The sequence below is a fragment of the Alosa sapidissima genome, chromosome 14 (assembly GCF_018492685.1).
Source record: "Alosa sapidissima isolate fAloSap1 chromosome 14, fAloSap1.pri, whole genome shotgun sequence".
Classification (NCBI taxonomy): Eukaryota; Metazoa; Chordata; class Actinopteri; order Clupeiformes; family Clupeidae; genus Alosa; species Alosa sapidissima.
This window is the reverse complement of record NC_055970.1, coordinates 26,159,625-26,179,624: the sequence shown is the minus strand read 5'-3', so window position 1 is coordinate 26,179,624 and position 20,000 is coordinate 26,159,625. Positions and strand designations below refer to the sequence as shown.

Below are 20,000 nucleotides of genomic sequence, written 5' to 3'. Positions count from 1 at the left end.
CCAAAATAAGACAGAGGCAATAAGCCAGTACAGTTAGTCAGTGCAGAACAAGCCGCAGTAGCCTCTGAATGATACCACATGTCCAAGCTTATGGCAACATTTCAGAATTGAAAGAAAATGCTTCAACCTAAAATATTTATCTAAATGTTGAAGATCATCCCAAAGAGTCACTCTGCAGTCGTGAAGCTTTCCTCAGGAACACAATCCTTTCACAGTGAGAAAAACATATAGAGGTCGTATTGGCTCATAGCCTGAGGCAGATTAACACCCTGAGCTGCCATGACTGTGTACAATGCCCCCTGCCGGGGTAGATACAGGGCATCATGTCTTATAGGCCGCGGGACATGATGCCACTGAAAACCCTTCTGATGGGGTCCCACAGGGCTCTACCTCCTTTTGAAAGCACGAAGCAACACAAAGCACTGAGCTGGAAAGGTTTGGGCAGGACACACAGCAGTTGTGTCCTACCCAAAGTTCTACAATCTACAATCCACACATTTACCTCATACACGCTAAAGCTGCTAATTAGTGGCAGTTTTGGACTTACTTACTTTGGACTTACTTAAAGCCACTCAGTGGCTTTTTGGACTTACTTACTAATATTTTTGACTTCTTTGTCAGGAGCCCATGTGAGAATAAAGGCTCATCCTGAACCCAGGAGCCAATGTGAGAATAAAGGCTAATCCTGAACCCAGGAGCCCATGTGAGAATAAAGGCTAATCCTGAACCCAGGTTGCGTTGGGTGCACTAGAGGTCTGGACTGAAGTTTGTTGGGTTTGTCTCTGTCAGCACAGATTCTTCTTCTTCCTTTCACTCTGCCCCCCTTTCTTCATCCTCCAAGAGGGCAAGGAAAGATAACTTTTCCCTTCTCTTCACATTCATCAAGGAAGAAGCTAGCTTTTCTCTTTACTTCACATTCATCAAGGAAGAAGCTAGCTTTTCTCTTTACTTCACATTCATCAAGGAAGAAGCTAGCTTTTCTCTTTACTTCACATTCATCAAGGAAGAAGCTAGCTTTTCTCTTTACTTCACATTCATCAAGGAAGAAGCTAGCTTTTCTCTTCCCTTCACATTCATCAAGGTTAGCAGTACAAAAGGATTTTTTTAGATATCTAGTCATTACATCTCTCTCTCTCTCTCTCTCTCTCACACACACACACACACACTTTCTCTTTCTTCCATTTTCCCTTCCCCTTTGAATAAAGTTCTTCTTTCTGTCACCTTGAACACCTCTGTTCCTTTGCTTCACCTCGTGCGCTCTTCCCGTCATCTATTATCTAGCCTATCATATCTAACTCTATCATAACCCAAATGCCGTCTGTATCCCTGCCAAACATTTTCATTGTCACAGGTACACTGGCTAAGGTTTAAGCGACCTTGGGTGTCTTGAAAGGCGCTTTAAGAATAAAATGTATTATTTATTATTATTATTGTTACCATACATACCATACATATGATGCCCATCTAATTGTCATGCATACCTGCAAACTCAGAAGGGCTGAAAAAGGTGACATATTTCCGAAAGATGCCCCCCGCAGAAGATTTGAAAAAGATTTTACATTTTAACACGTAAATGAAGAGATATCGGGATTAACCAACATTTACATTACATACACATGGGTAGACCTGCAATAATTAATATTGAATATTATCATATTATATTATAATAAACGTGCAGTAAGCAGAATTTAAATATGGCTGCATTTGACACTTTTACATATTAAAATGACAACAGTGTCAGTGGCCTACCAGCTGTTTTGAGTTAAGGTCATGTTTAGCCTAATTGAATAACAATGATGGAGAAGATATTTTAATATAAAACACATTGCCCACCTTGACCTTCATGTATGCAGCCAAAAACAGACCAAACAACATAAATGTTGACAATCTGTTTTAAAGCCTGATCACTATGTGTTGATAGAAAGGGACTGTGGATGTCCATTTTCTGGTATCTGTTCTAGCATGTCTGGTTTATTAGTACCTCTTTTCAATCCATTATTATTTGATATTTTTTGTGAAGAAATACATCTATCCCTAATGTTATGTTGGTGTCTTTCTGCTCCTCTCGTGTACTGAGGTTGCAATGATCACATTCCGACTAAAGGGGCGGGTCTCAGCAATAGGTGTGTTATGTCAGTCTGTGTTAAAAATGGAAACGTCTTTAGACATGGAAAATCGATTTTACAATCGATTCAATCAACACTTATGTCTCAAAAATTAAACAGGATTTTTTCCCCCAAAAGTGACAGCCCTATCGTCTGGTAGCCATGCTAAGAAAATTGATAACGTGTTCGAGTGCAGCTTTTGGTGGTGATTTGTTCTGACGTAGGGCCAACCCAACAAAACATCACTTAGACCTAATTGTTTTTTTTCCTCGATGCTTTCCTAAATATCTCACCCCTGGATTTCGTACCATCAGACCGCCTGACTGTTACTTCTCTTCTATGCAACGCAAAGTCGTATGCTCATTACATGCTAGCATTGTTTTCGGGAAAAAGTTTATTACTCAGCCGTAAAGTGAGTTACAAGGTTATGACACTAAAATGTTGTATTTCTCAGAAAATATAAAAGGTTCATATAAAGGCTTCAAACGCTTCAGATGTAACATAATTTGATGTCAAAGATGCCAAAATGAATGGGTTAACTTCTAGCCTCAAAGCTGCCCATAGGGGGTACGCTTTCCAAACGTTCGCCTACCCCCTTGGTTGTCATGCACAAGCACCTTCTGAGAATGGTGGTTTCAAAAACTACCTTTTAAGAGGCCGTTCAGACGAAAACGCTTTTTTCACTTCCAGACGCTCAAATTCAATTGTTTCTCTATATGGAACAATACGACTGGCTTTGCAACGCACATCTCGTTAACTCATTGAATGCCAAGCTGTTTTCGGAAGCTTTGTCCTAGAGTGCCAGCAATCTAGACCATTGTTGATGATTTTTGTACAGCCACAGCATACTATGTGTTATAGCTATGAACACATACAATGGCTCGTTTGAAAGGTAAGACTTTAAGCTCTCAGTGGGTGCCAACCGTGTATTTCTACATGCCTCTGTTCCTGAGAAATCCCAAGCTAAACAGTGGCTAGTTTTCATCAAAATCAATGTTTTTTTTTCTAGAAATGGAGATATAACGTCTTTCATGAAATATGAAGTGTTGCCTGTAAAGTTTCCGGGAAGTGACCTGGCGAGACTGCCACCTAGTGATAGACCCACAAAAGTGGCCTGGAGCTGACGTGCATGCGTCACTGATTCGACCCAAAGCGGCAACCGAGTTATGATAAAATGTCCAGATTGTGCGTTTTCATGAGTTTTCGATCGTCATATATTTCATTTCCATTCATCGCAGAGTTCCCAAAATCACATGTTGGTGTGTTAGAGTGTCTAGTTTCGTAATTTTTTTTTAAAAAAAGCTAAAAACGTAATATTACGTTTTTTGGCACTCAACGCATTTTGGCACTCAATGAGTTAAAATGAGCAAGGCGTAAGCAAAAAAAAGGGAGGCTTATAAAAATGTGTGCTCCAAGTTAAAAAGAGTTCAACTTTTCACGTTTTTTCCCACAATGGGTCGTTGTTTAGCTGCTTGCCTTAGCTAACTTGAGCTTAACTAAGCTTAGATGTTTAGCTAAATATAACATATCATAAATCGACAGCATCAAATTCCACCTTACATGTTTTTTAACATTCACTACTTTGGGATACTCGCGTTTTGGAGGTGAAAACAAGTGTGTCAGTGTGAGTGCCAACTAAGATAGCATTTACAGTCAGAATGTTGCAACAATATTAGGCGAACTAGCATAAGCTAACTTGATAATGTTAGATAGCATGGTAACACTTTGATTTGCTTCCTTTTCCAGGAAGTACCCATATCTGGGAACGTATGATGTGAATGTTTGCATATGGCTTATGTCAGGCTTTATATCAAGAAAACATTTTGTCTCATTATTTGATTTTTGTCATATTTTTGCATTAATATAGGAAGCATGCAAATAGAAATATATTCACTATGATAGTGGGATAATTTATGGCTGAGCAATTTACAAAAATGTATGTACTGACAAATAGTTTACATTAGAATACATTATAATTTCGCCCCAATGAGACTATGTAGAATTGTGTTGCAATTTCAAAACCGGATTACTCAGGAACCACTTGTTTTATACCCTCGTATTCGGTAAGGTTTGCTGTTTATTGTGATATTGGGTTTGCCATGTGTTGTGTGAAGGGTTAGTGAGATATTTAACTGAGAGTAATGGGTGTGCACTGTGTGCAAAATGCAAATATGATTAAATTGCATGTAAGTTCAATGTTAATTTTCTCGCAAACCATTTATCACAGTATTTGGCCTACCAGGTTGTCACTTCAGCGTGAAAAATACTCAATAAATACTCAAAGCATACCTGAACCTGAAGGAAAATGTGGGGGGAAATGTGCCTGGGATGTCTTGTGAAGTAGCATCGCAAATGAGAGAAAATGTAGAAAATTCCACAGACAGGGGGTGCTCTTGAACCCCCTCACCGTCTCTGAAAGCATAACTATTCGATCACGAGTGACTCAACAGGTAGATCTATAGGTAAACTCATGATAGCGTGTGAAACTAATCAAATGTGTGTGTCTCACGGCCAATCCGTGAGAGTTGGCAGCCCTGTTTATGTGCAGTTTATGACAGCTGCTATGAATGTGTTATGAACTCACCCGTCAAGTAGTGTTACCGATAGCATTTACAATCAAAATGCTGCAAAAATGTATACTAACAATAACTAGCATAAGTTAACTTGCTAATGTTAGATAGTTGGCTGACAGATGGCTAAAAACTCACATTAGATATGATTGTTGGTTACAATAACAGGGTTATCAGACAACAATGTCTATTTCACTGTTAATCAATCCAAGTGAAAAAAGCCAAACAAATGATATTAAATCGGTAGGAAACAGGAAATAACAAGAAACAGAGTTTGTTAAGTTTTGAGCCTCATTGCAACAGCAAATACCCTCCCGAGATAACAGAAGCAGCCCAGAGATTCCGCTTCTGATCCAGAGTCAGTGGGTGTCTGTGCTGTCTGCTGCCCACTGGCTGGTGTTGTCTGATTTATGAGCTGGAAGCTGAGATCAGAACACAGGGAGAGTGTGTACTCACATGGCTTAGACACACACACACACACAAACACACATGCACACACACACACACACACACACACACACACATACACACACAGTCACACACACACACACACACACACACACACACACACACACACACACACACATATATTAAGACCCATTCCAAAAGTAGAGCATCCAAGGGTGCCTGATGATTCCTGATGCTTGGTAACCAAAACCATACCAAATGACCTCTAGGTACTCTAAAGCACCCAACAGAATGAGACCTCACACCAGCAACAAATCCTGACCAATTTATCTTAACCACCCACACACACACACACACACACACTCCAAAACCTACCCAATTTACCCCACACAGACCTGTAAACACCAACCTAAATCCCCTCTCACACTCACAGACACACTATAGCACAATTTTACACAGAGAGAGAGATTTAACCCACATAACCAGTGAAGTTTACTCAAATCACCTCTAAATCAACAACATACAAACAAAGTTGGGAATAACAGAATACATGTATTCTGGATTACGTATTTAAAATACAAAATATTATTTTTTATCTAAAATTTTATTATTATAAAATGTGGGCCAAAGTTTTTCAAACTCAAATTAAAATATGTTTTAACCACACCATGTAACCTATGTTTCTCTCAGGTGATTATTTTCTCTTTCCCTCTCTGATTATATTGATAACCTAAATGGAAAACCTCTCAGGGAAAATAGAATGTAAAATTTGTTGCAAGTCAGAGGCGTGCTCAGTCCCTTTGGAGAATTGTGAGAAAAAGATGTGTTCTGGTGGGTGCTCTTTGGTTCAAGGTGCTTGTTTGTCCAAAATTAGTTGAAAAGAAAAAACTTTTCTTCACCAAGGCACTCCAAGGAGTATTTTAAAATGTCTTTATTATTATGACATGTCCACTAAGGACTTTAAAATTGCCCACGCGTAGCGGCGATTGGGCCTTCTTCAGGGCATAGTGAGAATGAAGCAGTGAAGTCTTTTGTATGATACAAAATACTTTTAAAAGTAACCTTCCCAACACTGCATACAAACAAACAAACACACACACACACACACACACACACACACACACACACACGGACACAGACACATACAGACATGCATTATAACAAACCCTGACAGGTGACAAGTCCAGAGCAGTGCAGTCAGTCTAATTACACACACACATACACACATGGAGAAACAAATACATGCCCATATTCAATTATTGTATCACAGACATATTCAATTATTGTATCACCATGTGCATTGCATACATAAGTTCATTCACTATTTAAAACATATTTCACCCTCTCTCACTCACACACACACACACACACACACACACACACACACACACACACACACACACACACACACCCTGAGAAAGCAAGGGGAGAGGGAGACACATTCAACCCTGTTCCAGCTTCCAAAAGCAGGCCCTCGGCAACGGTTGCCAGGAAAGCCACCAAGTTGTGAAAGAAACCTTGAGCTCCATATGAAACCAATCAGCTGAAGAGGAGGAAAGGAGGGAGAGGGAGAGAGAGAGATTAGAACAGAGGGATAAGAGGAGGAGGCAAGAGAGGATAGAGGAGAAGAGAGAGCTGAGAGGAGAGAGAGAGAGAGAGAGAGAGAGAGAGAGAGAGAGAGAAGGGAACCAATCGGCTGAGGGAGATAGGGCTGAGAGGAAGAGTGAGAAATAAAGGAGATAGGGAACTAGAGATGACAGGAGAAGAGAGAGGAATGAGATAGAAACAGAGATGAGAGGAGATAAGAGAGAGAGAGAGGAAGAGTGGAATGAGTCTGAGAAAGATGAAATGGGTAGGGAGAGCGGGAAGAGATGGAATTATGGGAAATATCCAGGTCACCTGTTTCATCGTAAGGTGCTTTACGAGACAACACAGAACAACAACCTTCTCAATCAGCATTTGAGTTCCTTACAAGTGACAGATCTAGTTAACATTTATGGAGTACGCAGAAGAGAGAAGAAGAGTCGAACATCCACCTTCATCAAAATGCAAACACATGTCCATACTGTACATTCAGCATATAGAAGCATACAGAACATGGAATAGAAGCATATAGAAAAAAATGCTGTTTCCATGTTGTTACTTGCAAAAATGTAATGGAAAACTAACATGCGCACACACATATACAGCTATGGGTTAATCTAAGTGATAACACACACACACACACACACACACACACACACACACACACACACACACACACACACACACGCACACACACTCACACACAAACAGACAGACACACTCACACTTACACAAATCGGTGCAGGGAATTGGTAGTGCGATTTCAAACATAGATCAACAAACACAATACGAGCAGGAATGTCAGCCAGAGACCCATTCCAGAGAATCACGCATGAATGCAGAGACATGATAAATACACATTGTGCAGGAGTGCACTCCTCCTACAACACACGCCATCTCAGCCTGGAAAGGATGCTGTGGTTCCTATGGTCAATCTATCACAGGGGACACACCAAGCACTCTGAGGATGGCTCATTTGTGAAAATGTGGTGAGGAAAAGCTTCTTCATTTGGAAAAGAGCCTACGTTAGGTTTTTATCCCCCATCAGTGTGCTGGAATCAGAGTGTATTGTCGTTCAGTATTCCTGAATGTGTACACAGCCACTGTCCCAGCCCCCAACGCATGCTTATTGGATGATTAATATCTCGTGTGAGCTGAAAAAATGCCATTCCCAGAGGATGCATAATGAACATGTGATTTATCGGAGAGCCACGTACTGCATGTGAGCGGCTTACTTACAGTAATAAATCGGATTCCATTTTTTCTGCTCATCTAAATAACCATTAAGGTGTATTAAAAAGCTGTGTTTGGAAGTCTTCAACATGGATGTTAAAGAGCACTACGCTTTTTCTTTTCCAGTGTTTTTTTGCAGTGCCTGCCTATTAGCATATAATGACCTCCCTCAGCAGAAGATGAACATAGACAGGAGTGGAGAGAAGACCCTGGCCAGACCTGTGTCCCCGACACAGAACTACTGTCGCTGCTAAGCCCCTTACTGACCTCAGCTCCACCATCTCACAGCAGGGCACTTAACCTGGAGCATGAGCTCAAATCCCCCCAAAATATAGCTAACCTTATCCAGCACTCCGCATCACCACTGCAAAGACTTTTTTACTGGACGTTTATAAATTAATTCCCAATGCCAGACTCTCTATAAAGTCACGGGAAGGCCACAGCCAGAGAAAGTGACTAACTGATGAAGAAACTCTATATGACCCAGTGTGTGTGTGTGTGTGTGTGTGTGTGTGTCTATGTCTATGTCCGTGAGGCATTGTCAGAAGGGAAAATTCAAACATTATAGGATGGTCAGCCCCACAGCAGGATCATGTAGAGGCTGCATGACACACACACACACACACACACTTGGGCATAATGAGAACGCATCAAACGACACCCTCATCAGCCTTTCTCTTTGAAGCCTGGATGAAGGAAATAAAGCGAAGACGAACAGAGAAAAACAAAGTAAAGGAAAGAAGGACAGAAACAGAAGGAAACTGTAGTAAAGAAGGACAGAAACAGAAGGAAACCGTAGTAAAGTTGGTCATGTCTGGAAGTGGGCCCTAGAAATGATAAGAGTTTATATTCTCTTTATTTTCTTGAAGAACTTGAAGAAATTACAAGTTAATTTCAAAGCCCAGTGCAAAGGGTTTAAGAGGTACTTTAGTCCCTCTCTGCTGAAAATCAAGTTTTTATCCTTGTTAGCATCTTCATATTGTATTGTTATACGATACACATCATATCATGAAAATATCATCAAATAAGCTGTCAAATAAGCTGGGCAGAGTATCCCAAGTGTACTAGCGTTCAGCTTGTGGTGAGGCTTTTCATTTTCCTATCTAAAGCATGTGATGAGTTGGGTGTGAGCCTTCATTGTTAGAGGTCAGGCTACAAAGCTCTCTTAAATCAAAATGAGGCCGAGCAGTAAAGATACAGCCAAGCCAAGGCCATGAAAGGATTTCTTCATTTTAAAAAACAGAAGACAGTTGCCATTTTTACACAGAGATGAGTGTTTAGGGTGTATAACTAATGGTCAGAGGCATGTTTAAAAAGTGTACTTTATACTTAAACATGCACACACACACACGCACACACACACACACACACACACACACACACACACACGCACACACATACAAACAACCAAACTAAATCCAAGAGCACTACTATTCCGTATACTCAATTGACTCTACTCAATGAGGGAAAGAGGGTGAGACAGAGAAAGAGAGAGAGAAAGGGAGTGTGAGAGAGACAGATGGAGGGGAATATGGTGAAAACAGTGTCTCTTCACTTCACCTTTAGTAATTACAATGTCTTACTCTTGCGCCTCACAATGGAGTCTCTACTGGTGTTAGCCAGAATACAAATAAGGCCACTTTCATCTCTCCTCAACAAGACTGTGAGCTACAGGAAATTGCCAAACCTCTCTCTCTCGCTCTCTCTCACACACACACACACACACACACACACACACACACACACACACACACACACACACACACACACACACATACACCATCCCTGTCTGTCCCTCTCAGGCACACACAGATAAATATGTACACGTGTGTGCTCTCTTATTGCGTCCTCTGCTCCTGTGACACTGTTCTGGGGGACCAGCACTAATGCGTCATCTCTTTCACAGTTCAGTCTGAGTTTGGAGTTTGAGTCTGTGACGGGGAGGCCGACTGGGCGATATGCTGGGAGCATGTATATAGGCAATAAGCCACTGATATAGAGAATAAAATATTAACTTAATCCATTAACACAACCACCTCAAACTGCACTTTGGATACCTTCTACCATTACAGTAAACATTGTTTTTCCTCTATGGTTTGAAGGGGGTCACAGGGTGGAATTTGAACCTGTGAACCACAGGGTGGCCATTGAACCTGTTCAGTGAACAAATAAAGCAAAACAAACAGGAGCCCATTAAACACCTTCCAAGTTATCCACATTTTGACCCGCCTGTATTTCCAAATGCAAAAGACCCACCCCTGGACTACACTGTGATTTTCACAGGCGAACCTACTTAGCCTGATGCTGACGACTGCAAAGATTAATTTCTCTCTCATGCGAGTGCGACTGCTTATGATTTAACTCCCGAGCGGACTCTAACCTTGACCCCAAGCGTCATGACCTATTGTTGCAGTGTTAATTAAACAGCTCATAATCTATACTCACTCATAAATCTTCCCTCTTTTTTAAACTTTCTTGTCTTTTTTCTCCCCGCCGTCGCGCTAGCCGGCTCCAGCTGTGTCCTCGCGCAGCCCTGCATTTGGCCTCATTAGTGGCTGAGCACTGGCCTACTGTGTGGACGACCAATTAAAGCGCAGCGAGCGGCCGCCTCGCAGTGAAGACTTTCTCCACTGCCCCAACCATGGGGCCGCTTTCTGTCCCAATTAAGGAGTTGTGCTATTTGACATGCTAACACTCAGAGAGCCTTTATTACATTATCATGAGGCTCACTCTTCCACTCGCTACTCCACGCCTTTTTAGTGGAACTACAGCAACCTTTCCAAAATTTCCTTATATATCAATTTATCTATCTATCTATCTATCTAAGAAATGGTGCGTATATCTTTTACAGTAGGACTGTACAGAAAAACACAGTGGAAAGTACCGGTAGTGTAATAGTGAAAAGGAGAAATGCCATACTGACAGAATAAGTATATTTGTGTGAAATATGGTTAATCAGTCAAAAGAAGTGGGTTAGGGGAATGTGTGTGTATATAGTAACTGTACTGTAAACACATTAGCTAGACACTTACACTTTATTTACTGTAATGATTTAATGGTGTTGGTGTTGTTGTGTTCAATGGTTGGTGTGTTCAATGGTGTTGAAAATTAAGTTTTAAGTCACACACACACACACACACACACACACACACAGACACACACACCTAGATAGCTCATTCAGAGAAAGTCAGGCAGTTCCTTTCACAAACAAAAAACAATAAAAATGAATAAAAGTTCTTATGCCTTCCTGGTCTGCGCAGCATTATTATTATTGTCTGCCTCAAATTATCTTCTCATTTAATGATGCTCAATCTGACTATGATTTGCAAATTTATGCAAAATAGTAGCAGGTGTGTGAATTTAAACTTAATAGTCCAGTTCACTGTGCAATTGTGTGATAGTGTAATGCCCGGCATTAATCAACCGCTCTGTTTTCAACGGCACTGACTAATTAATAAATAAACACGGTTAATTAATAATGGTAATAATTAAAAATAGTAACTGCACTGCACTCTTTTCTGAAGCATAAGACATTTCAAATTGTATGTCACTTCATCATGATTATTATACGAAACAAGTTTAAAATAATAAGATACTTTTTTTATATATACTTTAAAAATAAATTTAACATTGCGTGCAGAAAATATCAGTGATGTTAATAATATTTTAATAAATGAATACCCAAAAAACTGTGATCAAAATACACTATTAAATGGATACCTCTTTCCATTAAATAATAAAACTATTTCTCATGTAACCAATCTTTGTTCTTCATGCATTATCAAAGTGTGAATATATCTTAATATAGATCTCTTTTTTTCATGTCCTTTGTACATGGATTATTTTTTAAGCCCTTACGATGCCTGTGGAACATTTCCTCCAATTAATATGCCTTTCTAGTTCTGAAAGATCACAATGAACTACAATTTTGCTTTGTTTTGTTTTTTTCTTTCCAGGTTTTTCTATTGTCAAGGTGGGAGTAGATTGTTTAATATTCAGCCTGGAATGAAGATGCAACATTCAACATTTACAAAAACATAAGAAAAAAAAAACTTTAAAGGCAAGTATTATTTCAACCAGAGATCTACCCATTTACCAATTAAACAGCAACCACCCAATACAAACTCACATTTGCAATCGACAACATGGTGCCCAGGTCTTAAGTAGCTTACATCACACTGACTGCCCATTCCAGACAACTACACGCTTCAGACTCAACACCAGGGGTCTGACTCAAATGGACGGCTGTCAGCTGCCTGGCTGCCTTCAACTGTGTAGCGAGTCACTTGCCATACCATAGGCATCAAGGTACTCGTTATGAGCTTTATTTCGAACGGCCTAGCAAGACATCGACACTGAACGCCGTCATCCATTTATTTGCTGTTAAGGTACCATTATCCATACTGACAGCTGATTTCATAATTCAATAAAATTTCAGATGTTAAAGGCAGCATCAAGGATGTCTGCCTTCAAAACGTGGCCAAAATGAGGTATCTTAGAGAGTATCTGAGTTTTAGCATCAGAATGCACATTTACGCTGCATCAAAACGTGGCCAAAATAAGGTATCTTAGATAGTATCTGCGTTTTAAAATGTGGCCAAAATCTGTGTGTATCTGTGTATCTGAGTATCTGTGTTTTAGCGTTGGAATGCACATTTAGGCGCATCTCTCGGGCTTGCCACCATTATCTCCCTTCTTCCCTCCGCTGGTGCCAGTCCACTGCAGGAGAAATTTGCACTTCAAACCCAGGAAACATTCTCTTTTTTTCCTCTCACTGGCCGTGGTGATTGTTCAGGCGAGCAAAGACCTTGGCTCTCTGAATCATTTCCCCGCGCCTCCCGACAAAGCCATGTTTGATGGGGGGGCGGAGTGGGAGTCCACGGGGGACGGGGCACGCCACCCCTGGCAGCATACACGCTGTCAGACTGAACAGGTAGGTCACTTCCTACCTCATCGCCAAGTAACGGACTACAACTCCCAGAACTCCCCTGGGACCAACTCACTTGGTCAGTCAGTCGCTCCTCTCCTTCCTCCCATCCAATTAGGAGCTTCCGACCCAGGCCTGTACCAATCAGACTCTAATTGGGAGACATTATGAAGGTGACTTTGCGCTGATGTATTTCGGGGGCTCGTCCCTCTCTGAGGACTCTTTGATTAAGTGTGTGTGAGTGGGTGTATGGTTCAGAGCAAATCCCTGGCGGGGACAAGGGAACAGCAGAGACAGAAACTGAACACAGCAGAGAAACACACTCTGGGTCTCTGAGAGACTGGGGAAGGCAAGAGATGAGTACACACACACACACACACACACACACACACAGAACAACACAAACTTTACTGATCAAGTGAAGAACTCGAGAGGAACATGAATGCACATTCGCAGATTCATGGAATGACATCAAAAATGCAAACACACACACACACACACACAGACTCACCGCTTTCGTTGTCTGATTTGTTGTCCTGCTCGGTGTCTGTGAGCGTGAGTGCGGAGTTGGAGCGGCTGGACAGATGAGACACGGGTCCGTGGGGTTTCAGCCCCCCCCTACCCCACAGACGGATGGCGCAGTCCGACGGAAGCCCGCCCGGGGTGTGGTCTGCCCCGCCCCTCTCGTGTGATAGGCCGGTCTCTGCACAGAAGCTCAGCCCCCTGCGAGGAGCGGGGTTGCATATACCAAGCTGCCTCAGCGACAGGGTTTGGGCTGGGAGGGGTCAAAGGTGAAAGGGGAAGGTCATCAGAATTGAATCTGCCAATCAGATCAGCGCATATCTTTTGGGTGCATTCGGGATCAGTCAAAGAGTTAGAGTACTGTTATAGTAACTGTCAAGGTGTGAGACTTGAAGATGTTAAACCAGAACTAGAGACATTATAATGATAAACATTTTTTAGAGAAAAGACCTTGAAATGATGCATCAACGCTAAGCACAGTCTGCATGTGTTTATTTTCCTCTGATATCTAGGAATTGTATGGGTGTGTTCTATCATTCCCTTGTGGTGCGAATAATGAAGACAGGGAGGAGGAAAGAAACACTAACAAACACAGACATTAATGACATTTCATAACTCTAATACACACTAACAAACACAGACATTAATGACATTTCATAACTCTAATACACACTAACAAACACAGACATTAATGAAATTTCATAACTCTAATACACAACTAACAAACACGGACATTAATGGCATTTCACAACTCTAATACACACTAACAAACACGAACATTAATGACATTTCATAACTCTAATACACACATTTTTTATCTTGATATTTGTGTCCAGATGTTTGTCTCTTTGACACTGTTGAACTCTCTCGTATATGCACAGTGTCTGCTCTACATACAAGCCAATATGAAGTAAAAACTATACTGTTAGGTAGTTAACATTGGGGAATAGTCCAATAGTCCACAAGTAAATTGATCAGTCATTGACATAGTTACAGTATAATGTTATAGTTAGCCAGCCATTTTTATAGTTAAATAAGAAACATACAAGTTTCCAAAAGGAGGTAAAAAAGGAAAAAGTAAATTAATAAATTACAGTTTGAAAATAGGTATTGTAATATGACTTTACATTAAGGGAAAATGGGGCTCAAAGCAAGAAACAAATGAATAAATCACTGTTTGAAGCATTGTGGCATGATTACATTAAACCAAAGACAGTGTTGAGTACTTTTTTGATATACAAATTAATTAAATCACAGTGTGATCTGTCACTATTTATTATCATGAATACTTTTGAATTATTATTATTTTTTAAGCACGCTGTATGTTTAATTCACAAATGGAAAAAGTAGAGAGAGACCACAGTGCAACCTTATTTACTTATTTACTGGTAAAGTATCCAGTGCATATACATTTTTATATATCCTTCAAAATAAGTAACAGTTCCTGACAGCACCGACTGACAATTCAATTAATTTGTTATTTTAGAATTAATATTAGCCAACAACAACAAAAAAACTTTATTCCTGAATGTACTTTTTAATTTCCACTAATATTTGGAGCTGTATCAAAAATAGTGAAAAGGAAACAAATATTTAAATTTTCTTGATAATACATTTACTAGATTAAATTGAATATGCTGTAGCCATATGGCATTAGCCATCGCCGCTCAAAGTGTCAGTATACAGTATTTGTTTGACTTCAAAACTATTGTTTTGAAATGGTCAATTATTTGTTTTCAAATATTGTTCGATTAAATGCAAATCCAGACATCACTGACTAGACACAAAGAAGTCAATTCAATGCTATATGAAAACAGTTTCAATCAGAAATCATTCAAGATACAAAATATGACATATGGTTCAATTAAATAAAAAAATAAAAAATCTTATATGTTGTTACAATAACAAGGTTCAATATTTTTTTTGATAGCTGGGCTAAAATCATTTCTATGGACTGTGAGCTTATATATTCAGCAGGGGGTATCTGGAGGACTGTGTTTTACTAAATTAGATGGCTTTCAGTCCAGTAATCTGATTAAATGTAGGTATAAGTCCAACTTTTAAAAAAATATATATATATATATATATATTTATTTATTACCATAATATTATTTGTTTTTTTTTTACGGCAATGGCAACATATGCACCACTGAATCAAACCTTTAATAGGCCATAAAATATATAATTATATCATTTATTATCTGTACATTCCCTCGAACATTAAGAAACACAAAATGCATTAAATAATGCAAGCGCCCTAAAATTTAAATTAAAATATAAATTAAATAGTAGCCTAATAGGTCTTAGAACATAATTATGCCCTGATACCACACTGCAGGCCACAAAAGGCATCATCCCCGAAAATACTGTTTCCATTACATTAAGTCAGAAACTTGACTTTGAGGATTTACTGTACAACATCTACAATGTCGATTTTTTTTTCAGTTCACTTCTGTTTAATTGTTTCTTTGCCTGAATTTTCTACTACTCGGGAAATTAACCTAACATCAAAAAATGTGGCTACCCACAAAACTACCCACATCACAGCACATGCTGGTCACCTGCAGGGTAGCTAATGGTCATGAATCAAGCCCATCTAGTAATCAGCTGCCCAGAACACACAGTGCAGAGCGAGATAAACTACAGAGCCTGTGAGCTTTAATCAATCACTAAACGAACCTGTGTCATACGCACAGTAACCTCAGCAGGTGCAAATCAGTGTCTGATAACCTGGTTTAACTAAAACGTTATACCATCCAAGAGCTGCCTCATGGACCTGTATGGACATGCTCTACACCCCTAAGTCCTTGTGAAAGACCTGTTTTTTTTTTAAAAAAGTAAATAAATAATAATAATAACAACCTGTCTCGCACATACACACCTGCCCTCTGCCCTGCAGCTGTCAAATGATACGGAGCTGTTTTGTGCTACACGTCTGTGTCTTAGTGTGGTGCTGTGTGGACTGCACACTAGTTCTGATGTAGTGGCCAGTTCTGACCTAAATCACCGTAGTGATGTGCTGTATGTTGTGACGTGCAACTGTGTCCCGTGTAGTGGAGCTCACCTGTCCCCCGGTACTCCTGGCGCTCGCGGGGCACCATGTCGGGCATGCGGTGGCGCGGTGGGTAGAGGGTCTGTGCCGCGGTGGCGGCCACAGAGTCTGTGTGCTCCAGAGCGCGCAGAGTGTCGCTCGAGCTGTACGACTTCTGCGTGAGGACCGCGGAAGACGAGGAGGAGGAGGCCGTGTGCCGACGCTCGCCGTAGCCTCCCTCTCTCTCCCTCTCTCTCTCCATCTCTCTCTCCCTCTCTCTCTCCATCTCTCGCTCCTGCTCCCTCTCCCACTCCCGCTCGCCAGCGTCACGCGCCAGCATTCCTCCTCCTCCTCCGGCGGCGTCTCGGCCGCGCTCCCGCCGGCCGGTGCGGGCGATGGAGCTGTAGGTCCGCTGCGGCTCCCTGGCCTCCATGTCTGGCTACATGCTGCGCCGGCGGCCCCAGGCTCCGGAACACTGCTGCAGGGACGCCTCCCGCTCCCTTCGACTCCCAAACACCTGATCAAAGAGAGAGAGAGAGAGAGAGAGACAGAGGGAGAGAAAGAGGGAGGGAGGGGAGAGGGGCAAACAGAGAGGGGAGGAGGGGAGAAAGAGAAGAGGGTGTGGAGAATTGGAGAGAAAAGAATGGGGTAAAAGAGAATGAAAAGAGTGTTAGAGAGAGAAAGAGTGTATAAGAGAGGGAGAGAGAGTGAGAGAGGCAGAGGACTAGAGTGATCATATAACCCCATTAAACCACACACTTAATCCCTCCTAGGCCTCTGCCTACCCCACCCCCCCCCCCCCCCCCCCCCCCCCCTCCTCTCCCCAAAGAAACTTCAGGGCCTCCCTATTCAGACATGACCCCCCAACCCCCAAACCTTACCAAACCGTGACTCCCAAATACACACACACGCTCAGACCTACACACACAAATAGACATAGACAGACAAAGACATAGACACACACACACTTTTCTCCGTCTAAACCTGATTATCTGCTTTGCGTGGTCGTGTGGTGTTGTGAAGTCCCAGAGATATGGTATCCTCTGCGCGCGTCCCCTAACTAATCCAATCCATTCATAATGTGACGAACCCAATCGCCCGGCCAACGCAGGCCTGCCTTCTAAAACAGGAAGGCCCATTAGAAAAAGAGCTCATTATGAACGACGACTGCCAGGTAGATTGAGGATAAGCAAAACAAACGGCCCACGTCCTGAAAACCCCACGGACACCTGGAGAGCATTTAATCTGTTTACTGCAAAAAAATAAATAAATAACTGCACACAAGCCTTATTCGTACAGCTCTGCACAACGTGCCTCCATCATTTATTTAGCGCTATAAAAACCCACCTCCATCCAGGTTTATGGGTTCTACACCACACCACATCTTTTCAGCAACCAGCAGCACTTTACTGCAAATTTCACTGGCTTAAATTATTAGTCAAGCCCAATACCATACCCTGCTAAAACAGTAATAGCCTGCAGCCAATGAAGTCTACGGTTCCTTTACTAGGTCAGTTTTGACAACTTACAAACAGCCCCATTGATACTGTCCAGTGGTACATGGAAACTATCATGCCGAGCGTCTGCCTTCATTATTCTATATGGTGCATAGAGGAGGCCCAGAGGAGATGTCCGGCTCTCCCACCTCGCATCATTAGGCTTCTGCAGACATCGCGGCATGACAGCATCCCCCCAACCAGGCCAACAAGAAACAGATATTACAATAGAGATGCTAAGGCTTGTCCTCTAGGTGTCTAGGTATTCCCTGCATCTCTGCACTACGCAACTCTCTCTCTCTCTCTCTCTCTCTCCACTACCTGATTTCACTAATTACTCGCTTATCTCGTCTGGGAGATGCTCGGGTAATTATCAGAGCGGACGGACTGGTGAATCATGGGAGTAAGAGGCGGCCGAGTTGAGTGCGGGGGATTAGTCGTCGGTGCTTGGGACCGAGAGGACAGTAATGACCCTCCTGGGGCGACCGCCAGTGTGCCTCGACACGACCGGAGAGTATGAGCAAAAAAAAACAAACAGGTGTAGCCTACAAGCGAGGAGATAAATGTGTCTCAGACATCTTTCCTGCATGGAATCCCCTCAGAATACCATCTCACAGCACCTCGGAGTTAGCCTGGCGGGCCATCCTATATCATTGAAATGTATAGTCTGGAATCGACCCATTCACCTCGCTTAATCCAAGGGGCAGGCAGAGAATTGTCTTTCAAACTGCCTAGGCATGCAATAGGCCAGCGCTACGACCATATCCGTATCCGGTTGGCAAAACGGCAAATACATCCTTCTTCGAAAGGAATGACTTAAGTCCATTGTGTTGCTCAACTTTCAAAGAAAAGCACAAGTCCAACTCGCCATAGCCACCTTCCTTGTTGTTCACCGTCGTAGGACTGTCAACATCCTGTTAAGCCCGCCTTAAGACTCTCTAACATAATAGAGCGCTGTGATTGGATGACGTCCACGGCGTCAGCCAATAGAAATTCCTATGGTTTGATACTAGACGTACAGGCTGAGCAAATTAATTTGCCGCCGCTAGGGTGCGTCTAGATTTCTAGGCTACCTCGGAGTTCTTTATCTGATTCTGGAAGTAGAAGAACACCGGCTCTGCTGCTGCCTGCGCCCCTGTGCCTCCCTCCTCCTGTCACAGGAATAGATTAGACAGGAGGGGGTGAGCTGGGGTGTGTCTGTGTGTGTGTGTGTGTGTGTGTGTGTGTGTGTGTGTGTGGTGGGGGTGGGGGGGGGGGGGGGGGGGTCGTGGGTGGCAACTAAGGCAACCATTAAAGCCCCAGAGTCAGGCGGAGAGGGACACCTGTCTATAAAAGGAATCTCTGAGATTATCCTCTTAATCAACTGTGGCCCCTCACCCAGAAAGCACTCATCGTCAGATCTCCAGATTACAGGACACCTGATCTGATGGGAGGTTTATCAGGCCGAGAAAACCTCACAATGACATTTCCTCTACGAGTCTGCTGCATTCTCAGCTTTTTATTCACACCTGGGAGCACCCTCACACTATCACAATAAGGCTTTAGAGGACATGTTTTTTGGAGGCAACCATACCAGCAGCTGTATAGCAGAATGTACACTCCATTCTCATGGGTCGGGAGACATTCATTTCATCTTATCTTTGGATTGAATAAAAGCGCTGTGGTGTCGAAGTGAGCAGGCCCTGTGTTAGCTCTGCACTGGAGCCTGGAGTCACCAATCACATACTGTACCTAGCAAGAAAAACAGACTGGTGTCATAATGGAGAGAGAGAGAGAGAGAGAGAGAGAGAGAGAGAGAGTGTGTGTGTGTGTGTGTGTGTGTGTGTGTGTGTGTGTGTGTGGTCAGCTAAGTGATAGAACACTTGCTTCTTTTCTCATCAGTGTCTTCACAAGTGCTCCACTGACACTGGACGATACATCACATCCAGCAGGTCACCTGACAGACACCGCTGTTATAAATCACACTAATGAGAGAGTGTGTATGGCCTGTGTGTGACTGTGTGTGTGTGTGTGTGTGTGTGTGTGTGTGTGTGTGTGTGTAACTATATGTGTGTGTGTGTGTGTGTGTGTGTGTGTGTGTGTGTGTGTGTGTGTGTGTGTGTGTGTGCGCTTGCTCCTGCTCCT

The 20,000-nt window shown here is 42.2% G+C and overlaps 1 protein-coding gene across 1 annotated transcript in view; it reads right to left on the bottom strand.

Annotated features, from left to right (window-relative positions):
* si:dkey-237h12.3 (teneurin-3) overlaps positions 1 to 20,000 on the bottom strand; it is a 166,329-nt gene that overhangs the window by 132,715 nt on the left and 13,614 nt on the right. Inside the window, 2 exon segments of the mRNA XM_042061969.1 lie at positions 13,339 to 13,602; positions 16,414 to 16,897. Coding sequence (XP_041917903.1) covers positions 13,339 to 13,602; positions 16,414 to 16,813 — 664 coding nt within the window. The 5' untranslated portion in view covers positions 16,814 to 16,897.